At 66.8% G+C, this 14257-nt stretch overlaps 2 protein-coding genes across 4 annotated transcripts; both read right to left on the reverse strand.

Annotated features, from left to right (window-relative positions):
• Nucleotides 1-415: 415 nt before the first annotated feature.
• NHLRC4 (NHL repeat containing 4) lies at nucleotides 416-11493 on the reverse strand. The gene is made up of 3 exons (XM_055242265.1): nucleotides 11417-11493; nucleotides 2796-2955; nucleotides 416-2382 (listed from the first exon to the last, which is right to left on the reverse strand). The coding sequence occupies exon 3, from the start codon at nucleotides 1828-1830 to the stop codon at nucleotides 1459-1461; it is 372 nt and encodes a 123-aa protein (XP_055098240.1). The 5' UTR covers nucleotides 1831-2382; nucleotides 2796-2955; nucleotides 11417-11493; the 3' UTR covers nucleotides 416-1458.
• On the reverse strand, nucleotides 5143-11504 carry PRR35 (proline rich 35). Of its 3 annotated transcripts, none has more exons than XM_055242232.2 (3): nucleotides 11417-11504; nucleotides 7277-8397; nucleotides 5143-6017 (listed from the first exon to the last, which is right to left on the reverse strand). In XM_055242232.2, exons 2-3 carry the CDS (start codon nucleotides 8356-8358, stop codon nucleotides 5384-5386), a joined length of 1716 nt encoding a protein of 571 aa, XP_055098207.1. In that variant the 5' UTR covers nucleotides 8359-8397; nucleotides 11417-11504; the 3' UTR covers nucleotides 5143-5383. The 3 variants fall into 3 exon arrangements, with proteins under 3 accessions (XP_055098207.1, XP_055098208.1, XP_063473081.1); XM_055242233.2 differs by lacking the exon at nucleotides 11417-11504 and adding an exon at nucleotides 10984-11370; XM_063617011.1 differs by lacking the exon at nucleotides 11417-11504 and adding an exon at nucleotides 10596-10938.
• Between the last annotated feature and the right edge of the window lie 2753 nt (nucleotides 11505-14257).

Here is a 14257-nt window from a genome sequence, read left to right on the forward strand (position 1 = left end):
CCGGGCTGCCAGCCCGCCCGGCCCGAGCGTTCCGCGGCGCAGCGTGCCCGCCCAGTCCCCAGGTCCGGACCTCCCGAGCCTGCCTCCGGGCCGCCAGCCCTCCGTCAGCTCCGTTTCTCACCTGAGAAACAGACTGGACCTGGCCTTCGTGGAACCCGGACCCTGCCTGGCTCCCAGCCTCCCCAAGTGAACACGTCCCCAGGCCCTGCGGGATTCCAGGAGGGCCCCAGCCCAGTCCCGCCCCCGTCACCCTGTTGTCTGCAGAGGGGCCGCCCCCAGATCCCCAAGGCCAGTGGTGCCGGGAATTTTGAGCCCTGGTAGGACCAGCCCAGAGGCTGCCGCCAGCGATCGTCAGGAGAGAACACACAGGCCTCCAGCCCCTCCCGATGCCAGGAACAAGACCCCAGCCCAGACCTCAGCAGCAACTACGTTTATTGAGCACCTAACTACGTTGCCCAGTTAATCCCCCACCCACAGGACCCAGACATGTGAGGGACCTCTCAGGGGTGATGTCCTGTGATACAGGGGAGCCCCACCTCCCCACCCCACAGGGGTAGAGCCAGGCACCGTCCCCTCCCAGCTCCCTCCCCCATACAGGCCCTTCCCTGGACCCCAGACCCACGGAGTAATCCAGACGCCTCTCCTTTCACGCCTCATTTCCCCACTTGTAAAATGGGAGGAGAGGGTTAGACCCCTGTTTTTTCTCAGTTTTCTAAAGCAGCAGGAGTCTCTCCTTGTAGGAAGGCTCCCCCAGGCCCTCCCAGCATGGCTGCACCATAAGCATGGAGCTGTTTGTCCCTATTTGCAGAATGATGGCCCAGACAGCTTTCATTCATGAGGACATGGAAGAAAAGGCATCCAGGGTTCAGCCAGCCATGGGCCTCCAGACACTCCAGGGTTGCCTCCCCCTTACCTCTGCCAGGCCCAGAGAAGCTACTGGAGGCTCAGGACTCTAGGTCCCTCTGAGGTTGGGGACACTTAGGGGCTACACCGCTGCCCCGGGCCGCCCCGCCCAGCCCAGCCCAGCCACACCCTCCCTGCCTGTCTGCCCCTGATTAGGAGGCCTGGGCGGGGGCACCTGGCAGGACAGCCTGCCTAGCTGTGTGCCAGCAGCTGGCCCAGGATCTCAAGGCTTCAGCTGCCAGCCCCAAAGTCCAGGCACAGGGCCTGAGGGGGTGTGGGGGGCATGAACGCAGGGGCCAGGGCACTGAATGGGGACAGCAGAGAGCGGCCCCGGCTGGGGAGGCTGCAGGCAGACAGGGCTGCTCCTGAGATCCGGAGCCTCACCAGCAGGAGAACTCGAGCCAAGCCCAGGGCCCAGCCCAGGCGGTGCTGGCATCAGGCAGGCAACGCCCATTGCCTGGAGGCTCCACCCATCCTGAGGGCTGCTCCCACGGTGATCCAAGGGCCTTGGAGCTGGCCTCAGGCACAGGAGGGCTGCTCCAACCCAACCTCAGGTCAGGCCAGCTCCTTGAGGCCCTGGTACACCTTGATGGAGTTATCCTTGGCATCAGCCACCAGGAGCTGGCCCTGGGGTGCACAGGCCACTCCCAAGGGCTGCCCAAGCCCCTTCGACACCAGGCAGATGGGTGGCCCAGCCCGGGAAAACAGGGTCACCTGGCGCCTCTGCTCATCTGCCACAATAATGTTGCCCTCTGAGTTGGAGCAGATGCCCGCTGGGCAGCCGAAAGTGTGCCCCGTCCAGCCCCCCAGGGAGCCCAGGGGTTGGCGGGCACTGCCAAACAGCCTCACATCCCCAAACTCCTCGCTCACAGCAAGGCCCCCATCAGGCCCCGGGCCCACCCAGCAGGGGCCCTCCAGACCCAGCATGGAGGCTGGGGCCAGGGGCTCCCAAGCAGGGCCCAACGAGAAGCTGTGCACAGCCCCGGGCAAGTAGTCCGTCACCAGGAGGCGGCTGAGGGCGTCCACAGCCAGCCCTCGGGGAGACAGGAAGGTGCCCACTGTCACCCAGCGGCCCCCGGGGTCCCGGGCTGTGTGCTGGAGTGCATGGACAGCCCCATGGATGGGATCGCTGACCACCACGAGCCCTGACGCTGTCACAGCCACATCCTCTGGAACGAAGGCCCCGGTCCCCGGAGTGTGGCAGGGCAGGAGGCAGATGGGGCGTCCCTCCAGATCTAGCACGTGGACACAGGGCGCAGCCCCGGCCGTGAGGAAGAGCAGGCCGTCGGGGGAGCAGTGCAGGCCCCGGGGCCCTCCCGCAGCCCCTGCTGGCACCCGGATCCGCCCAAGCAGCCGGAGCTGCCGGGAGCCGGTGGAGTCTGCAGGCGGGTCCAGTGTGAGGTGCAGACACCTGGAGGCCAGAGTCCAGTCAGTCCGAATCACCGTCTCAGCTTCTCTGCAGCTGGGTCACGTCTGGGGCTGCAAGAGAGAGAATGAGGCCCCGCTGTGTGTGGGAATGGCAAAGTCACTCCTCCAGTGCCCTCCTATGAGGCCGGGTCCTCCAGGTCCTGAGGGTCTACCTGGCCACCAAGCCCAGCGGCCACCCTAGTGTCTAGGTGCCTGGAACTTCAGTCTGGGAGACGCATGACCCATGGAGCTCACTGTGGGTTTTCCCCTGAGCCCCAGATGAGCTCACGGGCCTGAGACAGACAAGCAGTGTTTCTCAAATCCATCTGCCTATGGAGCTCCTTTCTACCGGGGGTCACCCACACACAGCCCTTCTACCCGAGCCCCTAGGTCAGGGAGAATTCTGACCCCTTAGGGGCGAGGCAGCCTGTTCCGAGGGCCTCCACCTGCCCCACCGAGAGAGGCCGGGGGGAGGGGTCTCTTACCTGGGGCCAGTCTTGCTGGACCCTGCTTCGGGGCTGCGTGGCTGCAGCCTCTGTTGTTGGAAACTAGAACCGGAGGAACTGGGAGGAGCCACTAGCAGGGACGCAGCTGGGCCGGGTGGAGGAGGGAGAGCGCAGTCTCGGGCCTTGGCCCCGGAAGCTTCTATGAAAGAAAAACCAGGTCCGCTGAGGACTCCCCGTGCTGTGGCGTTCCTGCCTTGTTGCAGGCTGTGCCCTCTGCCCGGACACTATTCCCACGTCCCCTACATGGCTGGATGCCATGCAGCCCACCCCTCCTTCAGGGGGTCCCTCACGGTCCCCCCACAACCAGCAAGTTCATTACTCCAAGTGGCAAGGCAGCCCCAGGCCACCACCCCCAAGCAGGGTCCCTGGGTCTGGACCACAGACGGGTGACCTGCTGGCTAAGGCACCCTCCATGAGGCCTGTCCTGCTCCCCACGGATGACAGTGAAGGAGGTGGTGTCTCCACACCTGGGAGACGGGTGCTGTTGCCCCCAGCAAGGCCATGCTCACCTGTCTGCCCAGTGGGGGTGAGAAACTGGGGTGCAGTGGACATATGAGGTGCAGTGGACATACGGGGTGCAGTGGACATACAGGGTACAGTGGACATATGGGGTGCAGTGGGCATATGAGGTGCAGTGGACATATGGGGTGCAGGGGTGCAGTGGACATACGAGGTGCAGTGGACATATATGGGGTGCAGTGGACATATATGGGGTGCAGTGGACATATGGGGTGCAGTGGACATATGGGGTACAGTGGACATATGGGATGCAGTGAACATATGAAGTGCAGTGGACATATGGGGTACAGTGGGCATATGGGGTGCAGTCGGCATATGGGGTGCAGTGGGCATAGGGGGTGCAGTGGACATATGGGGTACAGTGGACATATGGGGTGCAGTGGGCATATGGGGTGCAGTGGACATATGAGGTGCAGTGGACATATGGGGTGCAGTGGGCATATGGGGTGCAGTGGACATATGGGGTGCAGTGGGCATATGGGGTGCAGTGGGCATATGGGGTGCAGTGGACATATGAGGTGCAGTGGACATATGGGGTGCAGTGGACATAGGGGGTACAGTGGACATAGGGGGTGCAGTGGACATAGGGAGTGCAGTGGGCATAGGGGGTGCAGTGGGCATATGGGGTGCAGTGGGCATATGGGGTGCAGTGGGCATATGAGGTGCAGTGGGCATATGGGGTGCAGGGGTGCAGTGGACATATGAGGTGCAGTGGACATATGAGGTGCAGTGGACATATATGGGGTGCAGTGGATATATGGGGTGCAGTGGACATATGGGGTACAGTGGACATATGGGGTGCAGTGGACATATGAAGTGCAGTGGACATATGGGGTACAGTGGACATAGGGGGTTCAGTGGGCATATGGGGTGCAGTGCATATATGGGGTGCAGTGGACATACAGGGGGCAGGGGCTGAGGACAGGGAGTCTCCCTCAGATGCGGGACTTGGGAACAGCTCCTGGATGCCCAGAGCCCCCTGCAGCCCCTCCTGGAAGCCTCTGGGTAGAGGGGCCCAGCTGGGACCTGTCCCCACAGCACTCCGCGCCTGGCCAGGCAGCACCCCAGCTCCAGCTGCCCGGAGGCAGGGTCGGGGCTGATGCTATCTCCCTGGTAGTTAATGGGGCCGCTGCCAGCCTGCTTGGACTGGCCCCAGCCCGGCTGGACGCAGGCAGGAACTGCTTTTCCTCCTGGGGGAGGGCAATGTGGGCTCCAGAGCCCATTCCAGGGTGGGCGTGGAGGGCGTGGCCAGCTCTCCCAGGAGAGAAGTGATTTGCTGTGGGGTCCCGGGCGCCCCTCCCTGCCTGCCCATCCCCTGCCCGTGGGAGGGCCAAGCCAGGCCTTGCTGGGAGGGAGGCAGTGAGCTGTGAAGGCTGATACCTATCACGGCTGCAGGGGCTGGCAGGGGCCAGCAGAGCCCACGCTGGGTGAGCAGCCTCCAGCCACAGAGCCCCAGGGCCACCGTTTAACCGCAAGAGAGCTCATATGAGTGCTGCCTTGCTGGATTTGGAGGCTACAGGATGCTCAGGGGTCCGTGCCCACCCATGACACACCAAGACACAGGCTGGATCACCCCAAGCAGCCCAGACCACACACCTCTCCTCGCTCAGCTCCCATCGCCCATGTCCCGCCCCACCCCCAGCCCCCAGCCCCGCAGGGAGGGCCCAGCCCACAGGAGAGGATCGAGTCTGAAGACAGAGGCCTGGCAGGACTGCTGACCACCCAGGACTCCCAGGCCAGGACACTTCCTTAGGGGGGTGTCCAGGTGGCTGCACTAGGGCCCCAAAGGAAGGAGGCGCAGACGGTGTGTGTGAACACAGTTTCTGTTTTAATGTCCTGTCCACAATTGTGATCAATAAATAACTGTGACCTCCTGTGGCCCCAGGGACAAGCGTTGGCCACGGCCCGTGGGGGTCTATCCACATGCATGCGGAGGCGGGGCAGGTCCCAGGCCTTGGCCACGGGGCTGGGGCAGGTGAGGGGCAGGGGCTGCAGGAGAAGGGCCGGCACGCTGCAGGCAGAGACAGTCGGACCTCAGGAGGTGCAGGTCAGACCTCGGCGCCCTGGGGGCTCTGCAGGCCACAGACAGCCTCAGGGGTCTGGGAACTCCCCGTCGCAACACAGGTGCCCCGGCCACTGCCAGGAATGACAGGGTCATCTGGGGCTGGGAGGGGGAGCCCTGGGGGTGGGACGCTGGAGTCGGCCTCACACTTGGTGGTGTGGCCGGAGAAGGGTTGGGGCGCTGCAGGGCCCAGCATGCTGGGTGGCTCGGGGGTACCCCCGGTCAACATGGGACCCAGCTCGGGCTGCCCCCACGCCTCTCCAAGAGCCTGGGGCCCCTTGGCGGGCGCGCGTTTCACAGAGAGGTCGAGGGGTGCGTCTGGCGGCCTCACGGCCCGCTCCAGTGCCTGGTGAATGGTGAGCAGCTCCAGGCGGATCTTGCCCAGCTGCTCCCGCAGGGGTCTCGGGGCCAGGCCCCCCGCGGGCCCCAGCTGTCCCAGGCGCTGCTCCACCCTGGCGTAGTCACCGAGGGCCCGGGTCAGGTCCTCACCCACGTGCTCCGGGCTTCCTGGCACTGGGCCCCGTGGCTGCAGGGGGAGGGGGCCCTCAGGGCCGGGGGTCTCAGGGCCGCCTGGCTCCCTGTCCTCAGGCCACAGCATCGCAGAGGAGCCGGTGGGCAGGCTGTGGGGTGGAAGCCGGTCAGGAGGCTGCACTGCCCCCACAGCGCCCCCGGCCCCTGCCCCACTCCCCTCATGGCCTCTGCCCTGTGGCCCCAGCCTAGAGCCTGGGCTCTCCTGGAGACCCCGAGGACCCCCGTGCTGGCTCTCGGGTCTCAGTTCCCCTCTGTGGCCTGGAGCCCACTTTCCCAGTGACTGAGCTCAGGATGGACCCCCAGCCACCATGCCAGCCACCATGCCAGCCACCATGCCAGCCACCATGCCCAGCCACCATGCCCAGCCACCATGCCAGCCACCATGCCCAGCCACCATGCCCAGCCACCATGCCAACCGCCATGCCAGTCACTATGCCAGCCACCCAACCGCCATGCCAGCCACCATGCCAGCCACCATACCCAGCCACCATGCCAGCCACCATGCCCAGCCACCATGCCAGCCACCATGCCAGCCACCATGCCCAGCCACCATGCCAGCCACCATGCCCAGCCACCATGCCCAGCCACCATGCCAGCCACCATGCCAGCCACCCAACCGCCATGCCCAGCCACCATGCCCAGCCACCATGCCAGCCACCATGCCAGCCACCATGCCCAGCCACCATGCCAGCCACCATGCCCAGCCACCATGCCCAGCCACCATGCCAGCCACCATGCCAGCCACCATGCCCAGCCACCATGCCCAGCCACCATGCCAGCCACCATGCCCAGCCACCATGCCAGCCACCATGCCAGCCACCCAACCGCCATGCCCAGCCACCATGCCCAGCCACCATGCCAGCCACCATGCCAGCCACCCAACCGCCATGCCCAGCCACCCAACCGCCATGCCCAGCCGCCCAACCACCATGCCCAGCCACCCAACCGCCATGCCCAGCCACCATGCCAGCCACCATGCCAGCCACCCAACCGCCATGCCCAGCCACCCAACCGCCATTCCCAGCCGCCCAACCACCATGCCCAGCCACCCAACCGCCATGCCCAGCCACCATGCCAGCCACCATGCCAGCCACCCAACCACCATGCCAGCCACCCAACCGCCATGCCCAGCCGCCCAACCACCATGCCCAGCCACCCAACCGCCATGCCCAGCCACCCAACCACCATGCCCAGCCACCCAACCGCCATGCCCAGCCGCCCAACCGCCATGCCAGCCACCCAACCGCCATGCCCAGCCACCCAACCGCCATGCCCAGCCACCCAACCGCCATGCCCAGCCGCCCAGCCCCTCCATCCACCCCAGGAACCGGGAGCCCAAAACGCCCACCTGCTCCGGGAACAGAAGCTCGTCAGGCTGGGGGATGCCTTTGGGAGCTCCAGCCTGCTTCCCAGGGACAGCCTCCTCCTGGGGTCACTCTGGGCTGCCCGCTCCAGCTCCCCCTCCTGCCCTGGGTCCCTAGGGGTGACTCGGGGCCAGGGCCCCAGCCCTGGAACCGGCACCTTCAGCAGGCCAGGAGCCAGAGTCCCAGAGGGCCTCCTGGGGGAGACAGGGGCCTTGGCAAGGGCAGCTTTGCCTGCTGGCAGCCCCAGAGTGTGCTCCAGAAGCAGTGGGTAGTACAGGCGGGGGGCCAGGGTGGGGCGCTGAGGGGGCTGCACGGCTGGGAAGGCCGCAGCCGGGGGCAGCAGGGGGCTGGCCGGGGCCAGGAAGGGCACGTGGGCTGCAGCGGCCAGTGAGGGCCCCAAGTAGGAGAAGAGGCCTGGGCTGAGAGGGTAGTTGACGCCCAGAAGAGACAGGTGGAGGCTGTGGGCCTCAGGGAACTCCCCTGGGGCAGGCGGGGGATAGCAGGGGACGCTGCACTCAGGGCCTGCTGAGGCCATGTCCCCCGCACCCACGCCCCTTGGGCCCCCTCCCATCTCCGGCTTCCACGACTCAGGCAGGAGCCCACTGGGGCCGGGACCCTTCCGGGTGGCCCTAGCCACAGGAGGTGGTGGCCCTGGGGACCCCTCGGCCCTGGGCTTGGGGCCTCCGCCACGGTGCAGGGAGCGGACATCGGCAACCACGAGGTCAGGCGCGGGGGCAGCACCTGCGGGCCGTGCTCCCTGCGGTTGCCTGCTGGGGTCGGACTCCCCGGGGCGGTCTGGGGTGGGTGCGCGGGGCCTGGGTGTGGCGGAGCCACGGCGGCACGCCCAGTCTGGGGAGTCTAGCAGCAGGGACAGGGAGTCCTTGCAGAGGCTGTACTTCATGTGGTTGTAGAGGTGCGACTTCTCCAGGCAGGTGAAGGGGCACTGGAAGCATTTGTAGTTGTAGGGTTTGCCCCAGGGCCTCGGGATGTAGTGTGGCTTCTTGGGCTTCCGAGACCGCGCCCTCGCCCCTGTGCCCACGCGGCATGAGCCCGCCTCCCGCGACATGGCAGCCTGCTATGGGGCAGCACTGGGCACCATGGCCACCTGTAGATGGGGCCACAGTCAGTGCCAAGCCTGCCTCTGACTAACTCCCCACCCCTCTCCATCCAGGGATCCCCAAGCTCCAGGGACAGGGGACAGGAGCCTGGGTGCCCCCCCGCCCCCCGCCGCCTCTGCCCTGCAACGCGCCCCTCCCCAGCCCCATCCTCCGGCTCCTCCCCATGCACACTTCCAGGGTGGCAGCAAAGTGCAGGGCACCAAAAAAAAAAAAAAAAAGTCCAGGACAGCAAGCTGTATGTGACGCCGATCAGCAGCGCGTCATTTCTGAGTGTTAAGTGTAGCCTAGGCAATATTGGAAAGGCACACTAAAAAGGTGCTCATTGTTTATCGGAAATTCGATTTTAACTAGGCGTCCTTTATTTTATCAGTTGACCTTACACAAATCCCCACCCCTGAGGCCAGGCCGGCTTGCTGGCCAATTTCTAGGATAATTCAGCCCACACCCATCTCCCCACAGCATGTGAGTGGCTAAAAGAATCAGCGTGACCAGGGCTCACTTCGGGTAGACGTCAGCCTCCTGGTCTCATTCCCTCCAGCAACCCTGGCCCCTGCCGATCTGCCTGCCCCTGTTCAAAGCCTAGGAAAAGGCACTGAGACGAGACACCAACAGAAGGGTCTGTGTGGGATGATGCTGCGGGTGTGTGTGCGTGCCTGTGTGTGTCTGTGTGTGTGCATGTGTGCGTGTGCGTGCATGTGTGTGTGCACACGTGTGCGTGTGTGTGCGTGCCTGTGTGCGTGCCTGTGTGCATGTGTGTGCCTGTGTGCATGTGTGTGTGTTCATGTGCATGTGTGTGCATTGTGTGTGCATGTGTGCATGTGTGTGTGCGTCTGTGTGCGTGTGTGTCTGCACGCAGCACCGAGCCTGCTCCAGCAGGGCGTCAGGTGGGCACTGGGGGTCTCTGAGGGGGTCAGTCTCATGTGGGGCCAGGCCAGGCTGTGGGGAGTGGACGTCCCAGCATGGCCCCACGGCTCAGCCACCTGCTCAGCCCAGCTCCATCTGGGTGGCTTCGGGCAGGTCAGCGGCCGAGCCTGCAGCGGCCACACTCAGCCAAGACCCGCTCTTCCCCACGCCTCACACGGCGCTGATATGCGCGCCACACTCCATCTGGGCTGCCACCTGGGCTGTCCACCGCCCCAGCACGCGCCTGTGTGGGGTGCACAGCACGCCTGCATACACGGGCTTCAGGCATGTGTACACAGCCCACAGGCTCACACAGAGCCCTCACCCAGCACCCGGAGAAGCCACCTCTGTGCCACCTAAGCTCAGAACGGAGTCTGCCACCAAGTGCGGGGCCCTGGCTACACACACCTCACACCCCGTCATGGTGGACACGGCTGCTTGTCCGTGATAACACACTCATCACCCACCCAGGTGTCGGGGGCTTTCCAAACCACTCCAACACAGCACTCAGGTGTTCACACAGGCCCTACACACCGACTCCCCAGGACACACGCAGACCTGGCTGGGGGTTGCACCCGTGGTCATGCATGGCCAGTGGGTTGAGCAGGGTAGGGCTGGGGCACTGCTGTCTGCTGCCCCCAAAACACTGTGTTGGTACCGTTGGGGGGACGACCAACAGGGCTGGAGAGGTCCGCTTGTCCAAAGGCTTGGGGCCCTGCAGGGGGTCACGGGCTGCGGGGGCAGGCAGAGGCTGACCGGCTGGTTTGTGGCTGAGACAGGGTGGCGGCTGGGAGGCAGGGGCTGGGCCAGGAAAGGGCCTGGGGCTCCCTGAGGGGCTGCAGACCCGGCCTAGACTGGGTGGTGGGTGCAGAGGCGGCCCCTTCTCCCTGCCCGCCGCCCCCCACCCATGTGGATGACAAATGGGTGTGGGCGCTCCGGCGACAGAGGCGGCTGTGCCGGGCCATCGATCACCCAGCCCTGGGAGCCACACAGCTGTGCCGACTGATGCCACAACCCATCCCGCCTCCCAGCAGGGACCGGGGGCTCCTGGGTCAGGGGCTTGTCCAAGGGGCTGTCTCGGCAGCTGCTGACCCCATGGGGACCCGGAGGATACCTGGCACCCACCTGGCGTGTGTACACAGAGCAACAGACCCCCCCAGACAGCAGCCACACGCACACACAAAGGCATACGCACTCACAGGCGCGTCCCAGCCGGACCCGGCAATCGCTCCCCGGGCAGCCAGCAGCCCTGTGCCAGGCCCCGACACACGGCCCCACTCACCTTTGGGGGAGAACCGGTGGCACGGGGGGCACAGTCCCCCTCCTCCAGGGCAGGAGGGGGCACCCAGCAGCCGGGGACCCTGACCGGCCACCCGCAGATCCTGCTGCCCCCCCCGCCCCCCGGGAACGCCCCACACAGGCGGGTGCGGAGAGCGAGAGGTCAGGCTCCTGCCCCAGACCCCAGACCCGGCACCTGCCCTCCCTGCCTGGCCCCCGAGGGCGGCCCTCCCTCCCTTCGCGCTGCTCCTGGACGCCGAGAAGAGGGTGTGGGGGGACCCGGCAGCCCCTCGCGCCCCCCACACTCCTGGCCAACCGCTGCCCCCGCGCCCCGCGTCCAGCCGGCCCCGCGACGCCCAACTTGCCGCCCCCGCGGCTCCCGCCGCTCCTACCTGCGCCCGGCCGGGAGCGGAGCCGCCAAGCCTGCGAGGCCGCGCGTGGGGCGCAAACTTCCCGCCCCTCCCCGCCCCGCGCCGGCCGCGACTCGGACCCCGCGGACTCGCTGGGGCTCTGGGGGTGGGATGAGGCTCCCGTGGGGGAAACTGAGGCCCGGCGCCGGGAGCCGGACCCCCCGGGTCCGCGGTCCCTCGAGTCCCTCGGTCCCGCGACTCCCGCAGCCTCCGCCGCCGCCCGCGTCCCCCCGACGCCGCTCGCACCTCCCGAAGTTGGCGGCAGAGGCAGGCGCGCGTGCGCCTGGGCTCCGGGCTCCGGGGGGCGCTGCGACCTCCGACCGCGCTCGCGGCGGGAGGGAAGGAGCAGCCCCCGGCCCGAACCCCGCGCCCCCGCCTCCCGCGCTCCCCTCGCCGCCCCCTGGCTCGCACTCACCGGCTTCGTGCGCCGGGACCGGCTCAGCTCTCGGGGCGCCCGGTGGAGCGGCCGGGAACCCGGGAGGCAGCGCCCGGAGAGCGGACTGCGGCGCAGGTGTGCAGCCGAGTCGGGGCGCCCGGCGCCTCCCGCCCCCGTTGCCCGCAGGCTGCCGCGGGGGTGCGCAGAGGCCGCCAGGTCTCCCGGGTCCCCGCCGCGGCGTGATGGGTGTCAGCGGCGTGGGGCGCGGGAGAGGGGCCGTCAGCGCTTATCCATCAGGGCTCTGGCCCCTGACAGCCGCCGGCGCACCCAAGCCGGGGCCCCGGGGGGCTGAGCCCCAGGACACGGGTGCTGCGGGCTGAGCCAGCGGAGCCGGGCTCCCTTCCTTGCCCTCCCTGGGCGAGCCCTGCCCTGCGTTCTCTTTTCCTCCAAACAGGAGGCTGCCCGGACCGGCCCCTCGCACCCCGCCCTGCCGGCTGATGGCCTCCACCTGGGGCTGGTCTCCAGGCACCCTCCCCCTTCCTGGATGCGGACCCCTCCAGCCCTCACTCCCGGCTCCCGTGGGAGGTGCCTCAGCGCTGCCCCACCAGGCCACGCACTTCCCTGCTGTTTGAAAGACCCCCTCCCCACGGGAGTCCCCTCCTGAGAGGACCTCGGGCGGTGGAGGTGAGAAGCGGGGCCAGGGCTGCTCCCAGCCCCACCTCCGCGGTTGCACCAAGTTCCAAGCAGCTCCCTGAGCTGCCAGAACGTAGAGGCCTGGAGCCCCACTGCTCAGCTGGGTCCTAGGGGAGGTTCGCCTGACCGGCCTGCTCCCTCCCAGACGCGGACACAGGCATGGCTAGGGCAGAGCCCCTGACTTCGCTCAGGGGAGACGTCCTAAACCCGACACGTGTGGTGGGCGGGGGTCTCCAGCCAGAGGGGAGCGTGCTACTCCCGACTGACTCTGAGGCGGCACAGGGAGCCCGACCCACATGGCTCCCCAGGACCTGGGGCTCTCTGCAGGCTCAGCCGCGGGCTCCGGGGCTGTCCCCAGCTCATGTCAGGGTCGGGGTGCCTTGGGGAAGAAGAGAGGACCCCACGGGGCTTCTGGGTGTCACCCCTCGAATGGGGCAGAGAAGAGAGCTCAGCAGCATCTCTGTGGCCCCCGCCCGGCTGCTGGCGGAGCCCCTGGCGGAGCACACCCAGGGTCCATGAGGAGCAGCCCCTGGTTCTACGGTGGGCGTGGGGCTCCGTCTCCCTCCTGCCTCCATGCCACCTTCCCTGACGCAGCCGCCCACGCCCGTCTGAGGGAAGTCCTTGGGGTGGGGCAGGCGACTGGGAGGGGTGCTGTGGACGGCAGAGCATGCCAGCCTTCTCTCTGCCCACCTGGCCTGGCCCAGCTGACCAGCTGACCGTGCAGGCAGCTCCAGGCCGGGAGACAGCTTGGGCTGCCGTCACGCCAGCAGCCCCGTGGAGAGCGGGGGCCAGGAGGCCGGCTGCTTCTGTACATAGACGCTACTCTGGACGTGTTCAGCTGAGCACTGCCCCAGGAGACTAGGGTCCAAGGTCACCCTGACACCTGTAGTCCCTCACTGGCCAGCCCGAGACTGACCCCTCTGAAGGTCTGGAAGAGGCCACAGCTGACAGCACAGGAGACCAACTGGCTGGAGGCTCTGGCCATCGTCCAGGGGAAGGAAAGTAGGGAGCAGGGAGGCCTGGTCTTGGGGCACCTGGATCTCAGCATGCGGGAAATAAAGCCCAGTGAAGCTCAGGGGACCAAGGAGCCCCAGAGGGGCAGCAAGGCCGTGTGTAGCGCTGAGCAGGCTGAAGGAGCACCTGTACCCCTCACCACCGACGGGCCTTTACAGAAGTTTGCATGAGAAGAGAAGAGGGGCAGCCCTGAGAGGAGCCCAGGGCACGACTTGGACGTGTTTCTGGCCTCCTGGAAGGACTCTGGCAGGGAGGATGAGGGGGCCCTGCACTTGCTGGTGGGGGTCCTGAGATTCAGCCGTGCAAGAGGTGGGGGTGAGGGGCATGTGAGGCCAGTGCATTGGGCGCCCAGATGACTGTTCCCATCACGAACAGCCAGGCGAGGGTGGGTCTTCAGTGCCAGCACCCCCCAACCACAGGGCGCCCTGGGCACATCGGCTTGCTCGCTGTGGCCATGATCCACCTGCTGGGGCCCAGCCCTGCACCCTGGGCTGACTTTGGGTTTGGAGACGTGGCCTTTGCTTCCTGATGCAGTGACTGGGACTCTGTTTTGGCACCTGTGCCCCCGCCCCCCACCAACTTCCTGGCCCACGGCCCCCATCTGCAGAATGGGCAGTGGGCTGCTCAGTCTCCGGGCACTTCTGCTCTGATGCTAGTGGGTGCCCTCATGTCTCCTTAGCCAGACCCAGTGCAGGGTGGGATGGGGACCCCCATGGCCCCTCCTTCTGCCTCCAGCCAGAAGCTCATTTTGGCCATTAACCTCTTCTGCCCGGTCTGCCCACGGCTGCCTGCTTGTCACCTCCATTAACCCTGGGACTGTGTGCCGGGGGCTCGCGGGCAGGACGGAGAGCTGGGCTCAGGGAAGGCAGCGGAGGCAGCGCTCTGCATGGCCAGTGCCCGGGGGCAGGCCTGTCTCATCCCCTCAGCATCGACACACAGCCAGCGTCGGGACAGGTGCAGGGACCGGGGCGCCTGCACCCACGCAGTGAGGGCAGTGGCAGGGCTGGAGCCAGGCTGGAGGCCCCACGCAGGTCCTGAGACTGGGGCAATCTATCCAGCAGCAGCAGGTTGGAGCCCCCACGTGGGGTCGGTACCTTGCAAGGTGTCCGGCCACAGCTGATGTCTGTCCTTTCAGTAACGGACGCCCAGGGCCTGGGGCCACCCTGAGCACTT

Source organism: Symphalangus syndactylus, chromosome 14 (assembly GCF_028878055.3).
Source record: "Symphalangus syndactylus isolate Jambi chromosome 14, NHGRI_mSymSyn1-v2.1_pri, whole genome shotgun sequence".
NCBI classification, from domain to species: domain Eukaryota; kingdom Metazoa; phylum Chordata; class Mammalia; order Primates; family Hylobatidae; genus Symphalangus; species Symphalangus syndactylus.

What these genes read in the sequence shown, in the direction of transcription:
- NHLRC4 (XM_055242265.1), bottom strand. Translation starts at nt 1,830, where the DNA reads ATGCTGGGTCTGGAGGGCCCCTGCTGGGTGGGCCCGGGGCCTGATGGG.
- PRR35 (XM_055242232.2), bottom strand. Translation starts at nt 8,358, where the DNA reads ATGTCGCGGGAGGCGGGCTCATGCCGCGTGGGCACAGGGGCGAGGGCG. An exon ending in AGCTTCTGTTCCCGGAGCAG is followed by an intron (nt 6,018 to 7,276) that starts GTGGGCGTTTTG and finishes TCCACCCCACAG; the next exon opens with CCTGCCCACCGGCTCCTCTG.